This window comes from Caretta caretta, chromosome 6, assembly GCF_965140235.1.
Source record: "Caretta caretta isolate rCarCar2 chromosome 6, rCarCar1.hap1, whole genome shotgun sequence".
Lineage (NCBI taxonomy): Eukaryota > Metazoa > Chordata > Testudines > Cheloniidae > Caretta > Caretta caretta.
The window spans coordinates 73,518,272-73,542,432 of NC_134211.1; the positions used below are offsets into that span (position 1 = coordinate 73,518,272).

At 40.2% G+C, this 24,161-nt stretch overlaps 2 protein-coding genes across 14 annotated transcripts in view; one reads left to right on the forward strand and one right to left on the reverse strand.

Annotated features, from left to right (window-relative positions):
* Positions 1-19,929, forward strand: part of AVEN (apoptosis and caspase activation inhibitor) — a 181,199-nt gene extending 161,270 nt beyond the window's left edge. Inside the window, exons 3-6 of the mRNA XM_048854646.2 lie at positions 1,138-1,208; positions 10,285-10,380; positions 15,680-16,025; positions 19,423-19,929. Coding sequence (XP_048710603.1) covers positions 1,138-1,208; positions 10,285-10,380; positions 15,680-16,025; positions 19,423-19,541 — 632 coding nt within the window. The 3' untranslated portion in view covers positions 19,542-19,929. The remainder of the gene's footprint in view (positions 1-1,137; positions 1,209-10,284; positions 10,381-15,679; positions 16,026-19,422) is intronic.
* A 75-nt stretch (positions 19,930-20,004) lies between these two features.
* RYR3 (ryanodine receptor 3) overlaps positions 20,005-24,161 on the reverse strand; it is a 564,793-nt gene continuing 560,636 nt past the window's right edge. For all 13 annotated transcript variants that reach the window (XM_075129723.1, XM_075129725.1, XM_075129722.1 and 10 more), the window contains 2 exons: positions 23,526-23,577; positions 20,005-20,931 (listed from right to left, as the gene is read on the reverse strand). In XM_075129723.1, the coding sequence (XP_074985824.1) occupies positions 20,836-20,931; positions 23,526-23,577 (148 nt within the window). In that variant the 3' untranslated portion in view covers positions 20,005-20,835. The remainder of the gene's footprint in view (positions 20,932-23,525; positions 23,578-24,161) is intronic.

Genomic DNA, 24,161 nt, shown 5'->3' on the forward strand with positions numbered 1-24,161 from the left:
AAAGTATTTGTTGTTGAATGTAACGTTATTATGGGTGAGGATGAAATGGATGAGTTTGGTGATGTGTTTGGGGTGGATATCTGAGTGTCTTGTAGAAATTTGAGGCAGGCAACAATACCATCATTGTGAGGGATTTTGGTAAGTAGGGAACTGACATTGATAGTGGCAAGGATGGTATTCTAAGGGAGGTTGTTAAGCTGTGGAATTTCTGGAGGAAGTCTGTTTTTCAAGGAGGAAACTGGCCCTTTGTGTGGTGAGTAGTTTGAGGATAGTTTCTGTGAGTCCTGACATTCCTTCAGTAAGAGTGCTGTGATCAGGTATGATGGGTCTGCCAGGGTTCCCTTGTTTGTGTATCTCTGGAAGCTTGTGGGAGGTTCCTGGGATGAGTTCCTGGGGGATGAGGTTGTGGAGTTTCTCTTGGTGTTGTTTGGGGAAGGATTTGATGATATTCTTAAATTTGTGGGTGAATTGTTGTGTGGGGTCGTCTTCAACTTCTTTGTAGTAGGTGGTGTCACACGCTTCTTGGTTGACCTCATTGACGTCATCATCACAGTTGTCATAATATGAAAGATACAGAGAACCTCTTGGTTTAATTATTTCCTTTTTCAGCAGAAAATCAACTTTCACGAGTGGCTTAATTGAACATTGCCAATCACAAGTATTCAAATAATCATGAGATTTGCTTTAAAATTGTGTTGTTTTTTTTTTAAATAAGTTTGGGGTTCTTATTTGCTTTCTAAATTTTAAGCATTTAAGAGTTACTATTATATAGCATGAAGACTGGTTTTCTCTTTCCTACCGTAGTCTGTCCTTGAAAAGTTTCTCCTAAAGCTCTGTTTCATTGTTAAGCTAAAGGATATCATTTACTGACTTATCTGTGTGAAGATTCAAATATGTATATTGATCTTGTAACTCTTTTGCAGACCAGAGCAAATTTTAGCATAATGTGGGTCTTAGCTTAGATGTGCTTTCTTAAAGGGGCCTGAATGAAAGCAATATAAAAAAATCAATGTATATATGGAGACATTGCAGGTTTTTATTCATCTGGACTTCATGAGTTTACTTTTATTGTGGGGGAGTTTTCGGGGATGCCTGTTTTGTTTAAAATTAAAGTTGCATTTTACTTCCCTTCTACAGGAGATTCCTTTACGCAGTTCCGATTTGCTGAAGAAAAAGAATGGGACACAGGAAGCATAGGCCCTAAACAGGTAACACATACGAATTATTATTCAGAAGATTTTTGTAAATGTAAAATGTTTCTGTAATTCCAGACTGGATTCCAATGCTTTTACTTCATAACTTCTCATCAAGATAAACCCCACAAATACAGCTTCATTTTTATTATGTATTTTGAGTAGCATGGTTAAAAAATTTTGCAAACTAAGTACAGTAGTAATGCACACTTAGTCCCCCAGTGCAGCCAGCATGTATTGTTGTTGTTAGAGCAACACCAATTGTTGGTGGATGATTGTTGTTGATGGATTACTATTCTGTATGCATTTTGGTATGTTTTTCTCTCTTTCTGCACCCTGTTGTGTTTTCCTCTGCTTCTAATGAGAGGCATTCAAAGCAGCAGCATGATTTAGTTGTTTGGGTTATTTTGGTGATAAAGGTTGCAAAAAGAAAAAATGAACTGTAAGATTAAAATCCATCCAGAGGAAGAAAAATTAGGGACTGTGATCTTGTTTTGCAGACCGCTGTAATAACAGTAATGTGTATTAATTGTGCCAGCAGTGGTTTTTAACATGAGCTGTTTCAGGTGGATCAGGGTGTAAGTAGGTACAAGACATCCATGTGTCAAGACATCCTAAAAGCACTTACTCTCCACCCTGATGAGGTCATAGCTATACTGGAAAGAGACAACACATCTCGGCCTCAATTTTTCTGTCTGTAAGTGGGATAATGATATTTTCTTTCCTCTGCAAAGTGCTTTGAGATCTAGGGGTGTCATAAATATAAAGGGAAGAGTAAACACCTTTAAAATCCCTCCTGGCCAGAGGAAAAACCCTTTCACCTGTAAAGGGTTAAGAATTTAGGATAATCTCGCTGGCACCTGACCACAATGACCAATGAAGAGACAAGATACTTTCAAAGCTGGAAGGGGGAGAAACAAAGGGTCTGGGTCTATCTGTGTGATGCTTTTGCCGGGAACAGAACAGGAATGGAGCCTTAGAACTAAGTAAGTAATCTAGCTAGATATACGTTAGATTCTGTTTTGTTTAAATGGCTGAGAAAATAAGCTGTGCTGAATGGAATGTATATTCCTGTTTTTGTGTCTTTTTGTAACTTAAGGTTTTGCCTAGAGGGATTCTCTATGTTTTGAATCTAATTACCCTGTAAGGTATTTACCATCCTGATTTTACAGAGGTGATTCTTTTACTTTTTCTTCTATTAAAATTCTTCTTTTAAGAAACTGATTGCTTTTTCATTGTTCTTAAGATCCAAGGGTTTGGGTCTGTGTTCACCTATGCAAATTGGTGAGGATTTTTATCAAGCCTTCCCCAGGAAAGGGGGTGTAGGGTTTGGGAAGGATTTTGGGGGGAAAGACGTTTCCAAGCGGGCTCTTTCCCGATTATATAGCTGTTAGACGCTTGGTGGTGGCAACAATAAAGTCCAAGGGCAAAAAGAAAATAGTTTGTACCTTGAGGAAGTTTTAACCTACGCTGGTAAAAATAAGCTTAGGAGGTTTTCATGCAGGTCCCCACATCTGTACCCTAGAGTTCAGAGTGGGGAAGGAACATTGACAAGGGGTTATTATATTAGTCTTAGTAGTAGTAGTATTTACCTAAACTTAGATTACTCTGGCCACATTCTAATACTATCTTTGCAGTCTCTTCGGGCAATTATTAATGTTCCATTTCCATGTTTCAGGTTTACTTAAGAGAGGAGAGGTTTAGCATGATGATTTCCACTTCTTATGCTATTCAGTTTGTGTTGTAGTTTTCCCCTGTTCATTCTACCAACAAACATCATCTGATTGTGACTTTGAACTCCAAATTGAACATAAGAGAAGTTAGTTTCTCAGGTTATCATACATGGAGTCCATGTGGTGTTGTGGAAAATAACTAGGGAACAGCTGTTCTGGATCTAAAGTTCTCCTGGATGGGAAACTGATGGATTTTGATTCAAAAGTCAAACATTCAAAAGTTAGGGAGATGCCAGAATTAAATTTGTGTGTGCAAGCTTAATTTGGCTCTCTTGTAACACAATGCGTATCCACAGTCTTTAATTACATGACCACAAGAACCCCTCCCTCATTCAGTGCACAGGATGGTGCTGTTGAATGAGCAGCTGTGCAGTATAAGGTGTACATTTGTAACATTGAGGGTTATTATTCATTGGAACATCTTATCAAGGATTGTGGTGGATTCTCCATCGCTACAAATTTTTAACTCAAGATTGGGTGTTTTTCTAAAAGATATATGTGCTACGAAATATTTTGTAGGAGTTCTGTGGTATGTGTTTATAGAAGAGGTTAGACTAGATGATCACAATGCTCCCTTCTGGCCTTGGAATCTATGAATATTTTGTTTCATACTGTTTATGCAACATATGATTTTAGGCCTTATTTACTGTGCACTATTCGAACCATGTTCTGAATGCAGAATTACTAATTTTCTCATGGGCTTTTCCATTGCTGTAGTATTGAGGTGCTTTACAAAGATAAATTTTATTTTCACAACATCCCTGTGAGGTAAGACAGTGGTATAATCCTCCATTTTACAGGTGAGGAGCTGAGGCACACAACGATTAAAAGTATCCATAATTTGGAGTGCACAACTTAAGGCATTTAGGACGTGATTTTTGAGAGTACTTAGCATTATATGGCATTATATATGTTCAAAGCACTCCCATTAAGTTCATTTGCAGCTGAGCACTTCGACATAGTGGACCTCATGGTCTTAGGTTGGGCACCCAGAAAACAAGGAACACACAGTTAGTGACAACCTGTGAAAAATTTGATTTAAGTGACTTGTCCAGCATCACGTAGGAACTCTCCGGTAAATGCAGGGATAGAATCCAAATCTTTATGGTAGCATTTAACTGCCTTAACCATTCACTACATACCTTACAAGCATGCCTCATCTATGGCCCCACAAAGTTGTGGGACCTCATTGTGATCCTCCTCCTAGTTGGCCATCCATCACTCCAGGAAGAGGAAGGAGGGTATTTTGTGATTATGGGGCCTATTTCTGATTTTGCATACAATCACACCTCTGGGCAGAATCCACTGGCTCCTTAAACTCCTTTGAAGAGTGGTGAGTGGTGTCTGGGGTGCTCTTCTTGGAGTCCTACTCTGGTTCCCTCATTTTAAACCTTTGACTTCACTCCTGTTCATATTTTCTCCTTGGTTGTCCCAAGTATTCAAGTAAAGCCTGGGCTTAGTGCTTCCTCTTCCTTAGTTGAGGGGATGGGCTTTTAGTTTTGGGCAGGCCTAGACTCACCTGTCCCAGTCGTGCAAATAGTATACATCTTCCAGCTTCTACTACAAAGTAGGTAGAGATTCTACAGACAACAGCTTCCTTCACTACACAATCCTGATTCATCCCCAAACACCATCCTTCTGTTCACTGAATGAGGCAGAGTACCTGTGGGAAAAAATGGTTAAAGACAGACAAGAGGACCAAAATAAGGTTGCACAGGCAACCTTAATTCTGACTTTTCCTAACTTTTGTGTTTTCAACTTTGCAACCTTAATGTTCTTTTAATGTATTTTTGTGTGTAAAAAACCCCATGCCTTCAGTTCTATCATGTGGTATCATGTTGACACCCACATGGGTCATCAGCAGGGTTGTTAAATCCACCACACAGACCTCTACCACTAGATCTCTTGAGCTAATGGAGTAACTGATAGCAATAGTGGGTTGTCACCCTCTGTGTAGACCAGCTCTAGAAGGGAGTGAGACACATACTTTGCCAGTGGGTTTCACAAATATTTGCTGATAGAAGAATGATGAGATTCAGTAATATTGGGTTCCATTCTAGGCTCTGGAGCAGGAGTGTGTTCTAATGGGCACCGACTCTTCTGTCCCTGTTCCTCCCAAGACAGAGCCCTTCTGCCCTGTTCCCCTCAAATCTGTCCTTGTCTCAGTTATTCCCTACTCCAGACTTCTCATTTCAATCCCATCTCTTCACCTAGCCTCTCCCAGACTCCACTCCTCGGGCTTCTTGTCCCAGTCCCAAACCCAGCCAGTTCCAATTTTCTCCCCATCCCCCCACTCATAGTCCCTGTCCCTTCCCTCCCATTTCCTCATCAGACCTGTTTATCAACCCTTACCCCGCAATCCCTTTTCTCTAGTCTTCTGCCCACCAATCCCTACCACACAGGCTCTCGGTTCCAGTCTTCCTTCCTGGGCCTCTCCTCCAATATCAGCCCTCACACACTTTGCCCCCTTAGTTTCTTGTCCCAGACTGTTTGCTCAGCTTTTCCTAGTTCTCTATATGTATCCCAGCTAGGGTTGCCAACTTTTTGATTGTAGAAAACCACACATGCTGCCCCTGCCCCAAGGCCCTGCCCCCCACTCACTCCATCCCCCCTCCCTCCATTGCTTGCTCTCTCCCACCCTCGCTCAGTCGCTCATTTTCACCAGGCTGGGGCAGAGGGTTGGGGTGCAGGAGGGATGAGGGCTCCGGCTGGGGGTGTGGGCTCTGGGGATGAGGGGTTTTGGGTGCGCGAGTGGGTTCAGGGGTGGGGCCAGAAATGAGAGTTTCAGGGTGTGGGAGGGGGCTCCGGGCTGGGGGAGGGGTTTAGGATGCAGGGGGGTGAGGGCTTCGGCTGGGGGTGCTGGCTTTGGGGTGGGACCAGGGATGAGGAGTTTGGGTTACAGGAGGGGGCTCTGCGTTGGGGCAGGGGGTGCAGGGTGCAGGCTCCGGGCGGTGCTTACCTCAGGCAGCTGCTGGAAGCTGCTGGCATGTCCAGCTCCTAGGCAGAGGGGCCAGGGGGCTCTGCACAGTGCCCTGTCTGCAGGCGCCACCCTTGCAGCTACCGTTGGTTGTGGTTCCTGGCCAATGGGAGCTGTGGAGCTGTTGCTTGGGGTGGGGGGCACCGCGCAGAATCCTTTGGACCCTCCCGCCCCCGCACCTAGGAGCCAAGAGGGGGGGAACCTGCTGCCACTTACGGGAGCCATGCGGAGCCAGGGTAGGCAGGGAGCCTGCTTTAGCCCTGCTGCACTGCCAACCAGACTTAACGGCCTGGTCAGTGGTGCTGACCAAAGCCACCAGGGTCCCTTTTCAACCAGGTGTTCAAAAACTGGACGCCTGGCAACCCTAATCCCAGCTCCTCATCAGATCTGTCTGTCTGCACAGTATTTACAAGGAATGGCTATAGAATTATAAATTGGAAAGCAGTAGTCACAACAGGACAGAATAAGTGGGAAAAGGCACAAAAATAGCTATAAAATGGTTTCAGAGTAACAGCCGTGTTAGTCTGTATTCGCAAAAAGAAAAGGAGTACTTGTGGCACCTTAGAGACTAACCAATTTATTTGAGCATGAGCTTTCGTGAGCTACAGCTCACTTCATCGGATGCATACCGTGGAAACTGCAGCAGACTTTATATACACACAGAGAATATGAAACAATACCTCCTCCCACCCCACTGTCCTGCTGGTAATAGCTTATCTAAAGTGATCATCAGGTTGGGCCATTTCCAGCACAAATCCAGGTTTTCTCACCCTCCACCCCCCCACACACAAATTCACTCTCCTGCTGGTGATAGCCCATCCAAAGTGACAACTCTTTATCATGCACATTGTGTAAAGAGTTGTCACTTTGGATGGGCTATCACCATCAGGAGAGAGAAAACCTGGATTTGTGCTGGAAATGGCCCAACCTGATGATCACTTTAGATAAGCTATTACCAGCAGGACAGTGGGGTGGGAGGAGGTATTGTTTCATATTCTCTGTGTGTATATAAAGTCTGCTGCAGTTTCCACGGTATGCATCCGATGAAGTGAGCTGTAGCTCACGAAAGCTCATGCTCAAATAAATTGGTTAGTCTCTAAGGTGCCACAAGTACTCCTTTTCTTTTTATAAAATGGTTGGTACTGTTGCCTGGTAGTTGTACAAAGGACTGAAAATGGTAGAATGAAATGCAACAGTGAAATGAACATGTGTGACCTCTCATTTCATTGTAATTATCAATTGTAGAAAACTCAGTGGATTTTGTCCAAATGTGGACAAAATGGAGGTGATATATTTGATAGTTGCCATCTCTGTTAATGTACCATTTTAAAATCAAGGGTATGTGATAAAATAATTTGCATCTTTTTCATTCTTGCCAGTGATAATGGTAAATTCAGCAGCAAATATCATTGCTGTTTCTTCCTTTCTTGAACAAAAATACTTTTGCTGTTTCATGGCCTTTGTATTCTTTGGTGAATTGCTCCTTTGATCCCTTTCTTGTCTCTTGATAGAGCATCATTTATAGTAAAATATTCCTTTGAAAATTTTGAATCCTTCCTTTTATGCTATTTTGCTTCTCTGTACCACCATCATCATCTTTTCCTTTACCCTTCCCCCCCTTCTCTCTTAATCCTTCTCCATTCCATTCGCTTTCTCTTCCCTCACACACTCCAGTTCTTTGAAAAGCATTATTTACATTCAGCAGTTTTCAAAAAAAAAATAATTTTTACTTTACAATTTATCAACTCCTGGAGTTATTTAAATGTCAGAATTCCCCTTTTTCTCCTCATTCATGCTCTGTGTGCAGACTCCAGGCTCCTCTTTAGTATTTGACAAGAGTGCCAGGTTTTCTGAAGTGCTAGTTCATTGAGGTGTAATAGCTGTGTTGTCCAGGAGATTGCTTAATACTTTATTGAGATCAAAGATCTTTTGTGGCTCTGTGTGCTAAAGAATTTTCTTAGTGATGAGCACTGATGCATTTTGAATGATCACTTAATGTTGAAGAATTATAATTATTGGTACCAATGAAGTATGAGGCACAATAGGTCTTTTCTTACGCCCAGTACTGGAAATCGGACATCAGGATTTAGATATTTGAGGAGCTATTAATACTATTGCATCCAGACACTCTTCTTTGCTTTTGTTATGATTGGTTAAAATCCATAAACAGAGGTACAACTCAGGACCCTCTGTTGTCATTCGTTTTAAATAAGAGGAAGTGAGAAATAAGGCTTAAAATAAAATAAAAGGTAACAAAAGCATTACAATTGACTATAAAATATTAAACCCACCAAGTGCATTACATAACAAAGCATTTTGTAAGAGGAAGGTAAAGTGGTGTGTTTTCAAGTAACTTTCTACCTAAGCATTTGTTTCAAAAAGCTTGTAGTGTCTTTTAATGTGTTTGCACATTGGGTTGAAATATAGACATTTTAGTTTTCAAAAATTGTTCTGCATAATATCTTGAAGTTTGTTTTTGTATGGCAGCAGCTGTTAGGAAGAATGTCAGTCTTTCGGAAACATTTTTGTAAGATTGTTTTTTAAAATCCTTATATGTGCTAGAGATGTGGAATTCCAAGTAATCAACTCAGGGATAAACTTTATCCAGGTTTCAGTAAAATTCTGACAATGCTTTTAGTCATTTGAGATTGCCTGTTCTACACATGCATATGGACCAAACACCTTTTGTCATAGACTTTTGAACATTAGGTATTTTGAATATTCAATTCTCAAGCATATTTTCCCATTAAATGTAATTGTGGTGATGTCAAGTGACCTTAGCTTAAATTTCTAGCGATAGGATTATGGTTTTCAAATTTTGATGTTTACACAGAGTTTTTAAGCTATTGTTTCAGGTGAGAAGTTCAACATTACATAGGGCATTTATCGATCTAAAATCTTTTTTGGATAAGGCCATTGATTCATTAGTGAAAACTCCATTCAAAAATAATATTCACTCACTGGTTTTGGCCCTTTATCACAATCTCAACATCTTTTATTTTGGGGGTAATATTTTACCTCTGTTGCAAATCAGTACTGGCCTGATTCTTCTCCCTGGGTGAACTTCGTTTCAGAGTTCTATCATTTTTGTTTGGGCTGCCCTCAGAGACAATAGCAATCAGAATAGTAAGTTGTGATGCATGGGACGGGGTAGCTTTATTGAACAAGGGGAGCCGCAATTTTGCCTTTCCTTTGGGTGTGTCAGCTCACCAAAAAACCATGTACATGTGACCTTCTGGAGCTCCATACATAGTAGAAAGTTGCATAGTCCTGTCACGACCACAGATTTTGGTCTTAAGATTTAGGTAAAAACTTAGAGCATTATACTGCTGGTCCAGGATTGTTTCCTTCTGTATATCTTCATTGTATTGCCAAATAGGCATCCTAAACTTACCATCTTCAAAATCCCATTTTCTTACTCCTAGTTAGTTATTGCCTTTTAAACTACCCTAAATGATTCCTTTGCTTTGCAGGTATTTTATAAATCTACTTGTCATTTTGCCAAGCTACACTGTACATACACAGTTTTAAATTTATATATTAATCCCTACAACTCCTGAAATTATTGCAAGTGTATTATAGATTTAGGTATGTATTGCTACTGCTACCTTCCTTGTGCAGAGTTTTGGAATACAGTAACTGCTCACTTAATGCTCTAGTTATGTTCCTGAAAAATGCAACTTTAAGTGAAACAATGTTAAACAAATCCAATATTCCCATAAGATTTAATGTAAATGAGGGGGGTTAGGTTCGAAGGAAATTTTTTGGGGGCAGACAAAAGGCATTATTTAATGTACTGTGGTTGGGAGGTGCTCTTGGCTTGCCCCACACAGGCACAGCCCGCTGCAGGCAAGGATGCTAGGAAACACCTTGCGCAGCAGCAATGGCAGCTTCCCTCCAGAAAAACAGGCGCTGACGTTGCCGGGGATGCTCCAGGCCCGCCTCTTCCCATCCCTGCTCCACTCCAGGCCCACTCTTCCCACCCCCACTCCACCTCCTTTCCGGAGCATGCCGTGCCCCCGCTCCTCCCCCTCCCTCCCAGAAAGTCCTAAGCACCGTCAAACAGCTGTTTGGCAGCCGGGGAAGCGCTGGAAGGGAGCAGGAGGAGGCGGAGAAGAGGAACTTGTGCAATGCTCCCTTGTAAAGTAGCTGCTCTTCCATAGAATCTTACAAGCAGTGGACAGAGCAGGCAGCCAAACGACGTTCTGAGGGAGCATTGCACAACTTTAAATGAGCATGTTCCCCAATGGAGCAGCGATGTAATTTTGAAACAGTGTTAAGCGGGAGGATGTGAAGTGAGGAGTTACTGTATAACACATTGAAATCATTGTTAGTTTAATTTTCTTTATGCAAGTTTTCTGTGTGTTTAATTGTATTTCAGCTATCTGCACTTTACGTTGATTGCCAGTCTTTGGTCCAGGCCCTTCAGGAGCTTCCTCTGCATCTCAGGTTGAATGTGGCTGCTGAAATGGTGCAGGTAATGCTCTGGTTGCACATAAAATTACAGGAAGATTTAAATACTTCAGTAAATAGGAGAAATAAGGGCCAGGATCCTTGATGTTTTTCATAGGGTAACTACACAGTTGCAGTACTGGTTTCTGTTTTCACTATCCTTAAGAATTTTTTTTTAAATGAAACTAATTTGATATGTAATCTTTTTAAAAAAAATTAACTTCCTGATCTGATATGGCATAATGTAAGTGTTATCCAGTTTTATTAAAAAAAATTTGAGTCAGTTGTCAGAATGTGAACTGCAAGTCAAACAGCTGAAGAAAAAGGTTACTTCTATTCAGGGTATAGAAAATTAGGTAACAGCATTTCAGCAAAATGCTTTCTTCAGGCTATGGAAAACAAAATATCATTCACATAGAGGGAAGAGAACTAATGAGAGTCTTGAGTTAAAAACGGTTGTCATGAGGTTACATTTGGAGAGCAGTTTATCAGCAGCTGAAAAAATGACGACAACAAAATCAATCTGCCCTAGAAAGGGAAAGATGTATGACTCTAATAGGAAATATTTTCTTTTCTGTGGGGATGTTCAGACAATTACACAGCTAACTTCTTTCTTACTGTAGCTGAAAGGTATGTCTGCAGATATAGAGTATATAAAGGAATCTTCATATATAGTTCTTTTTCAAGTAAAGTTCTGTTCTTGCAACCAAAATGCCAAGACTAGAATTAATTTCTTTTCCCAGTATTAATTATTCCAAGGGGATGAATTTATTAGTTAAATAAACTCATTTATTTTCTTTTTCAAACAAAATAAAAGACAATCTGTGCTGTAAATGTATTTGATTCCTCCTACAATGTGTATGTGCAGATAGATAGGGTCATTCAGTGCATATTGTAATATTTAAATTAATCTTTATCTTTCTTTTGCCATTGGGCTATGCTGTGATATAACCTGTGATAGCACAATCTCCAAGAAGCTCCAAAGGAGCAAAGAAACTGCTTCTAAGTGGTTAGGTAAAGAGTGGGTATTTCTTGGTTCACTCTTTGCTACTGTTTTGCAAATTTTTTATTAATATTGCTGTCTTAACCTTTGAAAAATTAAAATATAAACTTGTCAAAACCATGTCTACATGCTGGGGTGTGTTACAGATTTACATGGTGTGTTTTATGCCCCAGTCTGTACACACTCTCTCTTTAAGTACCTCTGTTATTGGCCAGCTCAAAAGTGAGCTCCACAGCTCTCCAACGAGACTACGCTTTCTGGCTTCAGCTGTCCTGTTTTTCCCTGTGTGCTCTCCTCTGCAAGTCCCACTGAGTTCAGACTCCTGTTTAAAGATTGCTCACCATTTGGGAAGCAATAGAATCATAGAATATTAGGATTGGAAGAGACCTCAGGAGGGTCATCTAGTCCAATCCCTTGCTCAAAGTAGGACCAACACCAACTAAATCATTCCAGCCAAGGTTTTGTCAAGCCTGGCCTTAAAAATATCTAAGGATGGAGATTCCACCACCTCCCTACGTAACCCATTCCAGTGCTTCACCACCCTCCTAGTGAAATAGTATTTCCTAATATCCAACCTAGACCTCCCCCACTGCAACATGAGACCATTTCTTCTTGTTCTGTCATCTGCCACCACTGAGAACAGCATAGTTCCATCCTCTTTGGAACCCCCCTTCAGGTAATTGAAGGCTATCAAATCCCCCCTCACTCTTCTCTTCTGCAGACTAAATAACCCCAGTTGCCTCAGCCTCTCCTCGTAAGTCATATGCCCCAGCCCCCTAATCATTTTCGTTGCCCTCCGCAGGACTCTCTCCAATTTGTCCACATTCCTTCTGTAGTGTGGGGCCCAAAACTGAACGCAGTACTCCAGGTGTGGCCTCCTGAGTGCCGAATAGAGGGGAATAATCACTTCCCTCGATCTGCTGGCAATGTTCCTACTAATACAGCCCAATATGCCATTGGCCTTCTTGGCAACAAGGGCATACTGCTGACTTATATCCAGCTTCTTGTCCACTGTAATCCCCGGGTGCTTTTCTGCAGAACTGCTGCTTAGCCAGTCGGTTCCCAGCCTGTAGCCGGACATGGAATTCTTCTTCCCAAGTGCAGAACTCTGCACTTGTCCTTCTTGAACCTCATCAGATTTCTTTTGGCCCAATCCTCCAATTTGTCTAGGTCACTCTGGACCCTATCCCTACCCTCCAGCATATCTACCTCTCCCCCCAGTTTAGTGTCATCTGCGAACTTGCTGAGGGTGCAATTAATCCCATCATCCAGATCATTAATAAAGTTATTGAACAAAACCAACCCCAGGACTGACCCCTGTGGCACTCCGTTTGATACCGGCTGCCAACTAGACATGGAGCCATTGATCACTACACGTTGAGCCCAACATCTATCCAGCTTTCTATCCACCTTATAGTGCATTCATCCAATCCGTACTTTTTTAACTTGCTGGCAAGAATGCTGTGGGAGACCATATCAAAAGCATTGCTAAAGTCAAGATATATCACATCCACCACTTTCCCCATATCCAGAGAGCCAGTTATCTCATCATAGAAGGCAATCAGGTTGGTCAGGCATGACTTGCCCTTGGTGAATCCATGTTGACTGTCCCTGATCACCTTCCTCTCCTCCAAAAGCGGCAAAGAGTCCTTTGACACTTTATAGACTAACAGACGTATTGGAGCATAAGCTTTCGTGGGTGAATACCCACTTCATCGGATGCATGTGAAGTTAGTCTATAAGGGGCCACAGGACTCTGCCGCTTTTACAGATCCAGACTAACACGGCTACCCCTCTGATACTTCCTCTCCTCCAAGTGCTTCAAAATGGCTTCCTTGAGGACCTGCTCCATGATTTTGCCAGGGACTGAAGTGAGTCTGTAGTTCCCCGGGTTCTCTTTCTTCCCTTTTTAAATATGGCCACTATATTTGCCTTTTTCCAATCGTCCGGGATCTCCCCCGATTGCCATGAATTTTCAAAGATAATAGCCAATGGCTCTGCAATAACATCAGCCAATTCCCTCAGGACCCTTGGATGCATTAGATCTGGACCCATGGACTTGTGCACGTCCAGCTTTTCTAAATAGTCCTTAACCTGTTCTTTCACCACTAAGGGCTGCTCACCTCCTTCCCATACTGTGTTGCCCAGTGCAGCAGTCTGGGAGCTGACTTTGTCTGTGAAGACCAAGGCAAAAAAAGCATTGAGTACCTCAGCTTTTTTCACATCGTCTGTCACTATGTTGGGTCCCACACTATCCCTGCCCTTCCTCTTGTTGCTAACATACCTGTAGAAACCCTTCTTGTTACCTTTCACATCCCTTGCTAGCTGCAACTCCAGTTGTGCCTTTGCCTTCCTGATTACAACCCTGCATGCTCTAGCAATATTTTTATACTCCTCCCTAGTCATCTGTCCAAATTTCCACTTGTTGTAAGCTTCCTTTTTGAGTTTAAGCTCACTGAAGCCTGCTATATTTGCTATTCTTTCTGCACTTCGGGATGGTTTGTTCCTGTGCCCTCAATAAGGCTTCTTTAAAATACAGCCAGCTCTCCTGGCCTCCTTGCCCCTTCATATTAGCTTCCCAGGGGATCCTGCCCATCAATTCCCTAAGGGAGTCAAAGTCTGCTTTTCTGAAGTCCAGGGTCCGTATTTTGCTACTCTCCTTTCTTCCTTTTGTCAGGATCCTGAACTCAACCATCTCACGGTCACTGCTGCCTAGGTTGCTACCCACTTTTACTTCTCCTACCAATTCTTCCCTGTTTGTAAGCAGCAGGTCAAGAGGAGCACAGCCCCTAGTCGATTCTTCCAGCACTTGCACCAATAAGTTGTCCCCAACACTCTCCAAAAACTTCCTGGATTGTCTGTGCACTGCTGTATTGCTCTCCCAGCAGGTGTCAGGGTGATTGAAGTCCACCATCAGAACCAGGGCTTGTGATCTGGAAACTTCAGTTAGTTGTCCGAAGAAAGCCTCGTCTACCTCATCCTTCTGATCCGGTAGTCTATAGCAGATGCCCAATGCACTCCAGTAGGTATTTGCAGTGACATAGCATAGCTTTTTCAGAACAAGGTAGCATTTCTTAGTTAACTGGAATACAGCATCTGAGAACCCTTAAGCTTCACTTTTCCAGGTTAACCTAAGTCAGAGTCCATATTGGCAGAAGCAACTGCACCAACGTACAATGCTCTCCTAGGACCCCTCTTGGCTCTCCGTCCCTCTGTCAGTCTCTGAGTCTGCGATTTCCTCAGTCCTGAGTGAGCATGTATACGCTGCAGCTGGGAGCAAGCTTCCCAGCCTGGGTAGACAAACTAATGCTGGCAGGGTTCGAGCTACCACACTAAAAATAGCAGTGTGGAAATTGAAGCTCTGGCAGTGACTCAGACTAGCCACCTGAGCTCATACCCAGCTCAGAGAGCCTCAGCAGCCATCAGAGCTGCAGCATCCACACTGTTATTTTTAGAGCACTAGCTTGAGCCCTAGTAACACTAGTGTGTCTGTGCGAGCTGGGATGCTCACTCCCAGCTGCAGGGTAGACATTTCCTGTGTCTCAGGCAGCACCCTTAAAACACAGTCTCTCAGACTCTGTTTTTATTCCCCTGCGTTCAGCCCATCCTGGGCTACCAATCATTAGAAGTTAATGTTCCAGTCTTTGGGTCTTTCAGTCATATGTGCATATATATCCATCCATGCTTGACTGGTGCATCTGAACAGACTATCTCTGAGCCCCTGTTCTGGGCAAGCAGTTTCACCGCTATTCACACAGTGGGTAGGAATACAAAGTCAGTGGGTAAACTGAGTCACATATATTGGTCATACACATATTACCAAAAATCCCTCATTAACCACACAGTGTCACATCAGAGAATGATTCAGTATGTGATACTATGGAGGGAAAACCTAAATCAGAGACAGTAGGCTAATTACTGGGCCAAATTCTCCCCTCAGTGACACCCAAGCAATTCTACTTATTTCAGGTTGATTCCAGTGGGATTGAATGTGTGCAACTACAGGCAGTACTTCCCTCCCTGTATGTACTGAATGCCTGTCACTAGCTGCTGTTTGGTGTATTCAGAGTTTAACCTCATAGTTCATTTAAAAAATTTTGCACAGTTACCTTTACATATAGATGATATTGCACAAATATTTTCAAATTTATTTTTGTATTCATTTACTTTCCTTGCAGTTTTAAAATCTGTTCCATTGAATTTAATTAAGTAAGTGATTTGTATGTGGGAGTCATGAATTATTGTTCTGTCTTTTTAAAATTTCAACTGTAACAATTGAGTTCACCATAATGAAGACCCAAGTCTTTTCTTGTACTCTTAGGCATCAACACCCACAGAACTCCCACAGATAAAATCTAAAAGTATTGAAAACAGCAAGAGGAGAGTGACTCAGTTACAACCACCTTTGGGTCAAAGTGGAATAGCATCAATCTCTGATCCTGTTAGTGATTCTGTTGTCCATTTGATGCCTTTAAGTAAAGATGGACCGGGAACAACTTCTTCAGAATCCTTTCAGAGAGGCTGTTCTGTGTCACAGCAAGAGGCAGATAATTTGGATGAAGAACTAGATTTACTGCTAAATTTAGATGCTCCTGTTCATGTAGAAAACAACTTCCTGTCAGAAACCCACAACACGACAGCTGAGAGCAATTTGAAAATGGAAAATGGTGAGATTTATATTTTTAACTCCTTTTTAGTTTTTATGTTCTTTCTGTAGTGATGCTTTTAGTTAAACTCCTGATTAGTAAGTCAGCAATGCTTCTCTAATCATCCCCATATCCCTGACAGTGTATGTCATTGATTTGGAGTTGCGTAGGAACACATCTGTTCATTCTCATTCTCCCTGTCAGGTGACCTTTCAGAGAGGCACCTCTCTTGTTTAGTACTTTGACATTCCAAAACTTACTGCAGTTGCTTGTGGTTGAAAATCATGATGAAAACTGAACTGTATACGAGTCTTTCATACATACTGTGGTAGAACAAATACATTCCTCTGCCCCAACTTTTTTTTACTACTTATAGCATAGTGGAATATGGTGCTTTCCAGTATTAGGCCTTTCGGTACTAGATCATATTCTGACTCATAACTTGGCTCATTCTAAACACATTATTTAGAAAATGTACTCACTAAAATATGCATATTCTTTGACTTCCAAGAATAGGTCTATAAGGAATAGACACCATTTTTAAATAGGATGAAATGTGATGGACTGAGTTGTATGTCTTGCCAGTAGTAACTGGTGATCCCATAACTATAATAGAGCAGGAAGTCATATTCCTTACTGTATGCTGTATAGCAGAAAAAAATCTACAGCGCTAAACTCAGGTCTGGGCAGATAAATAATTTTGGATCTTAAACTGTTTTTTTGTTCAGTTCATCTTCAATTTTTTCAGGCTGCTTTAAAAAAATGCCCATAGTGTGTGTAGTCCTTTAGGACCCTAGGCAATGGACCACTTTGTCTGCTTTCAGCCTTCTTTTCTTCAAAGCATACCCCTCTCTCTTCCCCAAGCAGAATTGCTGGACTCAAATTGTTGGCCTCTGATCTTAGAGATACTTCTGGGCTTTGTGCCAGCTTCCTTCTACTCCCCTCCCCCAGCTCTGTTGTAGATGTTATGTCCCCTGTGTGAATGAAAGGGCAGGACCTAGCATCCACAAGATGCAGCTCACTGTGAGATGGGGAGGGGTTTAGTTCCCAGAATGAAGGAAAAGGAGCCAGTCAGGACTTGCATGCAGAAATCCTGACTGAATTGTGCCTGACAGAGAACACAGATGCCTCCCTCCTCACTGCTGTAGAGCCCCCTCAGCAACCTCCCTAGGCCCCAAGGACCTCCACTCTAGATGAGTTAATAACCTTAGAAATGAAGTAACATCAGTTTGCAAGAGTAGAGCTAATAACGTCGCAGAACAAGATCCTATTACCTGCAGGATACTTTTGCTTCTCTATCTGAGCTAGAATTGAAAAAATGTCCTGTCAACAGCAAGATACTCAGCAGTAGTTACTATGCTGCTTTTGGATCTAACAGACCGCACAGTGATGTATCTGCCAAAACACATTAGGCAGAAAACTGGTGTACATAACTGATGAAACGTTTCCACCCTATAATACAGAAAGTGATGTTCCACTGAAGAGTTTAATGGAATTTTCATTTTCAAGGACAATGAGTAACATCAGTGAAGAACTTTACTGTAGTCAGCATGCTCATTTTGAACATTTTAAGAGATCGATAGAGCTCTTCTGCAACGTGGTACCTTAGTTGGCAAAGTTTAAACACGTAACGGCTCACTGCTCGGGAGTTTTCTGTCAATGAAAGATTTCAGTAGCCTTTTGAGTGGCAGTGCTATTACTCAGTTACTAACCTTTTAATAAGCCTGGGGAAAACACACAGGGGTTTGTTTCTGATGACAGGTTTTAAAATACTTTTTAAACTTTTGTCTTCTACATTTTTTTTAGAAAAATATATTCTTAACTGCAATTATGTCTGATTCATAAGAGTAATATTAACTAACGTAATTTCCAAAGCTTTAGGACTCAAAAATGGGTATAATCCTTGAGTGAAATTTACTGAAGATGCTAAGTACAGTAGAAGCTTGCTAATCCACACCGAAACAATTGGTTATCTCTTCCAAATTCTCACCAGTAACGAGGTGTCATATTACTATGATTCCATTATTTTTACAAAATATTTTTCACATCATTTACTAATTAAATATAATTAGGGAGATGAACCTCTGTAGGTAAAGACTGAAGCTAGATGCCTCTTATAAACCCAATTTTCATCATTCCTCCATCTTCACCAAAACCAAAAGTGAGGTACCTGCATATCTTGGCTCAGGATAGATTGTGGAAAGCATAGATGTAGTAAGGCTTTCATATTTTGAAAATTATCCTAATACCTATTGGGCTTATGTATTCAAATTCCTGTCTAGGAAACTCCAGTATATTTTATTCTGTTGGTCCCTGTGGCAACATCTGCACTATGGAGTCTATGCTAGCATAGCCCCCTGTGTGGAAACACTACCATGCCAAAGGACAGAAGCACTCTTCCATTGACAGAGCTGCATCTGTGCTGGGGTTTTGTCAGCATAACTATGTCTGTTGGGGGGGGGGGGGTTGTTTTTTTCCACACTGCTGACTGACCTATCTAAGTTAAGATAAAGCTTGTCTAAGACTTGGTCTACACTTAAAAGTTAAGTGTTGATTTAGTTATATATTAATTGCAGCTTTCCTATACATACTGAAATCTGCATGGCCCCTTAATGCTTTAGAAAAGGATGTAGCTGGCAGGATTTTGCTGAGCCTGCAACGTTTTTCAAAGAGTTCAATAAAGAGATGTTTAAATGTTCATTTTCATGCTTTCCACCAAAAAAACCCCAAAAGATGTGAAACTGAAATTGTAATTTACAGCTTCTCTCACACTGGTGATTTTACTGTTTGTTGTTAAAAATTCTGAGGTTAAGGTTGTACATTTGAGAAACTGCCACCATGAACAGAGCAAGAAACCTTGAGCTGTTACTACAGAGTGTAAAAAAAGACCTTGAAATAGCACATCTGAGAATGATTTCTGTGATATTTCATGTTTTCTTAGAAGATTTGCATTAAGTGAAAAATAAAATGCAAACATAAATGTGTAGTCACTAAGATAACCTTCTAATAATCACAAAAGGAGCTCTGCTGCCATGATCTCCTGCTGATCTCTCACATAAGAGGAAGTCTGCATGGGACACGAGACAAGATCTCAGTAGGGGGGTGGAGTAGGGATCAGTTAGGAATCTTGTAGACTGGAAACTTAGCCCTGTTAGAAGCTATAAGCTCTTCTTTTACAGTGGCCCTAAAAAAATCCAGCAGATTAGTCAGATGGCAGCCACCTAATACTGGTTGCTAACTCACCTGCTTTTTTGTGATTTCTCCCAGTTAGCTGACATACACTCTATTTAAATGTCATCCTTTCTTTTTATTCAATCAGGAACTGAAAAGCAAAATGCTAACTTTGTCATATCTCAAAAGTTTCCATAGTGCAAAGATAAACTTTACATCGAATTGTTTCCTGTATTTATTTTCTTAGTTCCGCTCGAGTTGGGTGTGACTGAAGAAATGAGTTCAGCATCTGAACAGCAGAAAACTACATCTAAAAACATTACTGAGGAAGAGCTTGAAGATTGGTTGGATAGTATGATCTCCTAAAGCCCACATTTCATTGTCATGCAAGTAAATGAAAAATAAATGAACGTGGCAGAAGTTAAGTACAAAATATCAGTCTACAAGAATTCACTGAACTAGCTGCTTTATCTCAGTGATTTAATATACTGAATGCATACTTTTATTTCAGCCAATATCTGAAATAACACATTTGGATAAATTCTAAATGAATGTTATCTAAGTGTTCTCTAAACAAAAAGGTCTAAAGTTACAATTGAGTTCATTAAAAAGGATCTTGTAATGAAATTAGGATTTTTTCAAAAACCTGTGCTTATAATGTAAGATGCAAAATAATACACACTGACAGAGCGTTTGTTTCTACTTCTACTTGCTATCTATAAGTTCCAAAAATAAAATAGTGTTAGTAAATATAGTTGTGTGTTTAACTGTGCATCCTGTGTTGTATCAGCTTTCTATTATGTAATCAGCCAAAAATAAGGCAAAGACAACCCAATTACTATTTATTTGGTTATTGCAGCGGGCATTTAATTTTATTTGAAGAAAAATGCATAAAGGTAGCAACTTCACTACTTACAGATGACCATAAAGCATTATTTAATTTTGGCCTTTTAACAGCAGCATCTTACCAGCTGTTATTGAAAGAAGTATATGAATAACCTTCAAGTGCAATTTCATACAGTACGATGGAAAAGCAACACAACTAATTAATAGAACTGTCAATCTAAAACACTAACATAAATAAAAACCTTGCATAGCTATGTCTACAGAGGTTTTAAGGCACTTAATCGATATTTCAAGGTCGATAAAGTGTTTGAAAATTTTTCTTTGACTGCTTAAAGCTTTTCAAGCTGTATCTTGATACATTCACTAGCAAATACCAAGGGAAAAATTAGACTGCAGTTAAAATGTTTAATTTCACAATGTGAGTCATAGTCACCTGACATTCAAGTGCTTAAGATTCAGATATTGTGCATTTAAGAAATGATGTCTCTTTTAGCCCTTTCAACTATACCACCAAACATTGGGTCAAAAACAGTTACAATTTCAGTCTCCGTTTGAATTGGAAAGTTTAAGGTAACTAAATCTTCAATGTATAGATCCCCCCCCTTTTTTTTTTCAAAAGGAAAATTGAAATCCAGACTATAAGGCCCTTGTCTTATCTGCTAGGCACAAAAATCCTAAGTGGATGGTTTTAAACAAGTTCACAGTAAAGAGATGGTAAACAAATGTGACCTTTGAATTACACTATAAAAGGTAAGTTTTTAATTTTTACTGGGTTTTACATTTCATTAACATATTAGCTTCTTTCATGATAAGTTTATCCAAGTTGATCCTCATATTGTTTACGGAAGCAATCTCCAGCTGGGAAGAAATCCCAGCATCTTTCTTGGTACATTTTCCATACAAATGATTCCTGAAACAGAAGGAGAAAAAAGGTGTTTTAATTTTAAGATATGTTTATTTTCAGTTATTGCTTTATACAAAATAACCATAATTAGTACTGTCCTTACAATGACAGGTTTCAGAGTAACAGCCGTGTTAGTCTGTATTCGCAAAAAGAAAAGGAGTACTTGTGGCATCTTAGAAACTAACCAATTTATTTGAGCATAAGCTTTCGTGAGCTACAGCTCACTTCATCGGATGCATACTGTGGAAAATACAGAAGATGTTTGTTTTTATACACACAGACTATGAAAAAATGGGTGTTTATCACTACAAAAGGTTTTCTCTCCCCCCACCCCACTCTCCTGCTGGTAATAGCTTATTTAAAGTGATCACTCTCCTTACAATGTGTATGATAATCAAGGTGGGCCATTTCCAGCACAAATCCAGGGTTTAACAAGAACGTCTGAGGAACAGTGGGGCGGGGGGGGGAAAGGAATAAACAAGGAGAAATAGGTTACTTTTTATAATGAATCAACCATTCCCAGTCTCGAATCAAGCCTAAGTTACTTGTATCCAATTTGCAAATTAATTCCAATTCAGCAGTCTCTCGTTGGAGTCTATTTTCAAAGTTTTTTTGTTGAAGGATAGTCACTTTGAGATCAGAAATCGAGTGACCAGAGAGATTGAAATGTTCTCCGACTGGTTAATGAATGTTATAATTCTTGACATCTGATTTGAGTCCATTTATTCTTTTACATAGAGACTGTCCAGTTTGCCCAATGTACATGGCAGAGGATACAATTAACTTAGGCTTGAATAGAAACTGGGAATGGTTGATTCATTATAAAAAGTAACCTATTTCTCCTTGTTTATTCCTTCCCCCCCCCCCCCCCCACTGTTCCTCAGACGTTCTTGTTAAACCCTGGATTTGTGCTGGAAATGGCCCACCTTGATTATCATACACATTGTAAGGAGAGTGATCACTTTAGATAAGCTATTACCAGCAGGAGAGTGGGGTGGGGGGAGAGAAAACCTTCTGTAGTGATAAACACCCATTTTTTCATGGTCTGTGTGTATAAAAACAAACATCTTCTGTATTTTCCACAGTATGCATCCGATGAAGTGAGCTGTAGCTCACGAAAGCTTATGCTCAAATAAATTGGTTAGTCTCTAAGGTGCCACAAGTACTCCTTTTCTTTTTGTCCTTACAATGTACACATATTACAATTGATGGCAGAGGACATTATACAACCTTTATAAACGTATTGTTGAAACCTGCGCTAAAGTTTAACTGGTTTCAGAGTAACAGCCGTGTTAGTCTGTATTCGCAAAAAGAAAAGGAGTACTTATGGCACCTTAGAGACTAACCAATTTATTTGAGCATAAGCTTTCGTGAGCTACAGCTCACTTCATCGGATGCATACTGTTTAAAGTTTAACTGTGCAGCTTTCTGTACGTAAATACCCAGAAGTAAATTTTCAGGGCATAGTGAGAGAAAAGTGTCTCTTACGGCTAGTCTACACTACTGTGCTACATTGTTCACAGCTGCACCTACTCTGCTGTAACATGTCTGACGCCGCCTCAATGAGAGGCGGAATCTGTGGACACTGCTTTCAGTCAATGTAGTGCGACATAAGTTACACTGACTTAAGCGGTGTAGACAAGCCCTCAGTCATGGTCTATGAAATGTTACACCAGTGTCATTAAATCAATTTCATTATCCCAGTGCAAACCCCCATGTACAGGCACAAACTGTTTTTAGCTCATAGGGTAAGTTACAAAATCAAGCTAAGCCAATTAAATGTGTACTGAGGCTTCGTACTAATACAACTAGATAAACTGTAAATCAGTTTAGCTACCAGTGGACTTTTCTTTGTTCTGAAACTTCATCATTTTAAATGTACATAAATATTCTTTTAGATAATCTTGGACACATCCAATATAAAATACGCATTTAACAACTATTGTATTGCAAATTAAGCCTTCCTAATTAAGGATATTTTTTTAAAGTTTAAACAAATATAAGTACAATTTAAAACAAAACTTTTAAAGAGAAAGTTAAAATATTTGTGTCCCATTAATTCTGAACCTGTCAAACATTTTTTGAATAAATATCCTCATATTAGTATCTTTAATTATACAAATTTTAAAAATCTGATGGTCTTTTTCTCCCAGCTTGGACAATTAAACATGAATCAGTTGCACATTTGAAAATAACTAGAACCAATTTCAGAACAATGCATTTTTTAAAAAGAGGAAACAATTCTATGGGTCTAAGGTTTTATAATGGCTTATTTTTACAAATTAAATCAACATACAAAAACTACATTGTGAAACAGGGTTGTTATTTGCTACTTGACACACAAACACAGATACAAAAAGTATATTTAAAAGTATGTATCCTCCGCTCTGCCAGCCCCACACCTTACCACAGACCACAACCTTAACTCCGCATCCCCTACCTATGGTAGCCTCCCAATGCTAGTAGTTTGGTGTGTTGGGAAGGGTTAGTTTAGTAGTGTGGTGATGTCAAGACTGAAGTTTCATACTCAGACCTTGAAGATGAAAATATGAATTTATGCTTCATTTTAGCCTGCTCTGAAAATTCTACTTCATACTCACCTGACCAGTGTGCTCAGTTTCATCCTTATTAATGAGATACATTAGAAAGAAGCTGAAACAAGCACAAGAAATATTTGTTAATGTGCAAAATCTAACACGGCATTTTATATTTCCTGACAAACGGAGATGAGGTGTAAGGCAAACTGCACATTAGCTAACAAAACTAACAAAATAGCGTTGAGGTTAGTTGTGAACATGTTATAAAGTTAGAAGCATTCGTTCAGGGCCAGATTCTGTCCTCTGAGTTCCCTCCCCTCTGCAGTTTTTAGTTCCTATGATACTATTAATACAGACACTGGATGTGAAATCCCAGTTATCAGTATCAAAGGTAATCTACCTTATCTCATTTTATTATTAGCAAAGAGAAAGTTAAAGGGTGATTTGATTACAGTCTATAAGTATCTACATAGGAAAGGAAAGATATATTTAATAATGGGTTCTTCAGTCTAGCAAAGAAAGGTACAACATACTCCAATGGGTGGACGTTGAAGCTAGACAAAATCAGACTGGAAATGAGGTGTAAGTGTAACAGTGAGAGTAATTAACCATTGGAACAACTTACTAAAGCTTGTGGAGGATTGTCCATCATTGATAAAATCAAGATTGGATGTTATGCTTGGGGAATTTCTGTGGCTT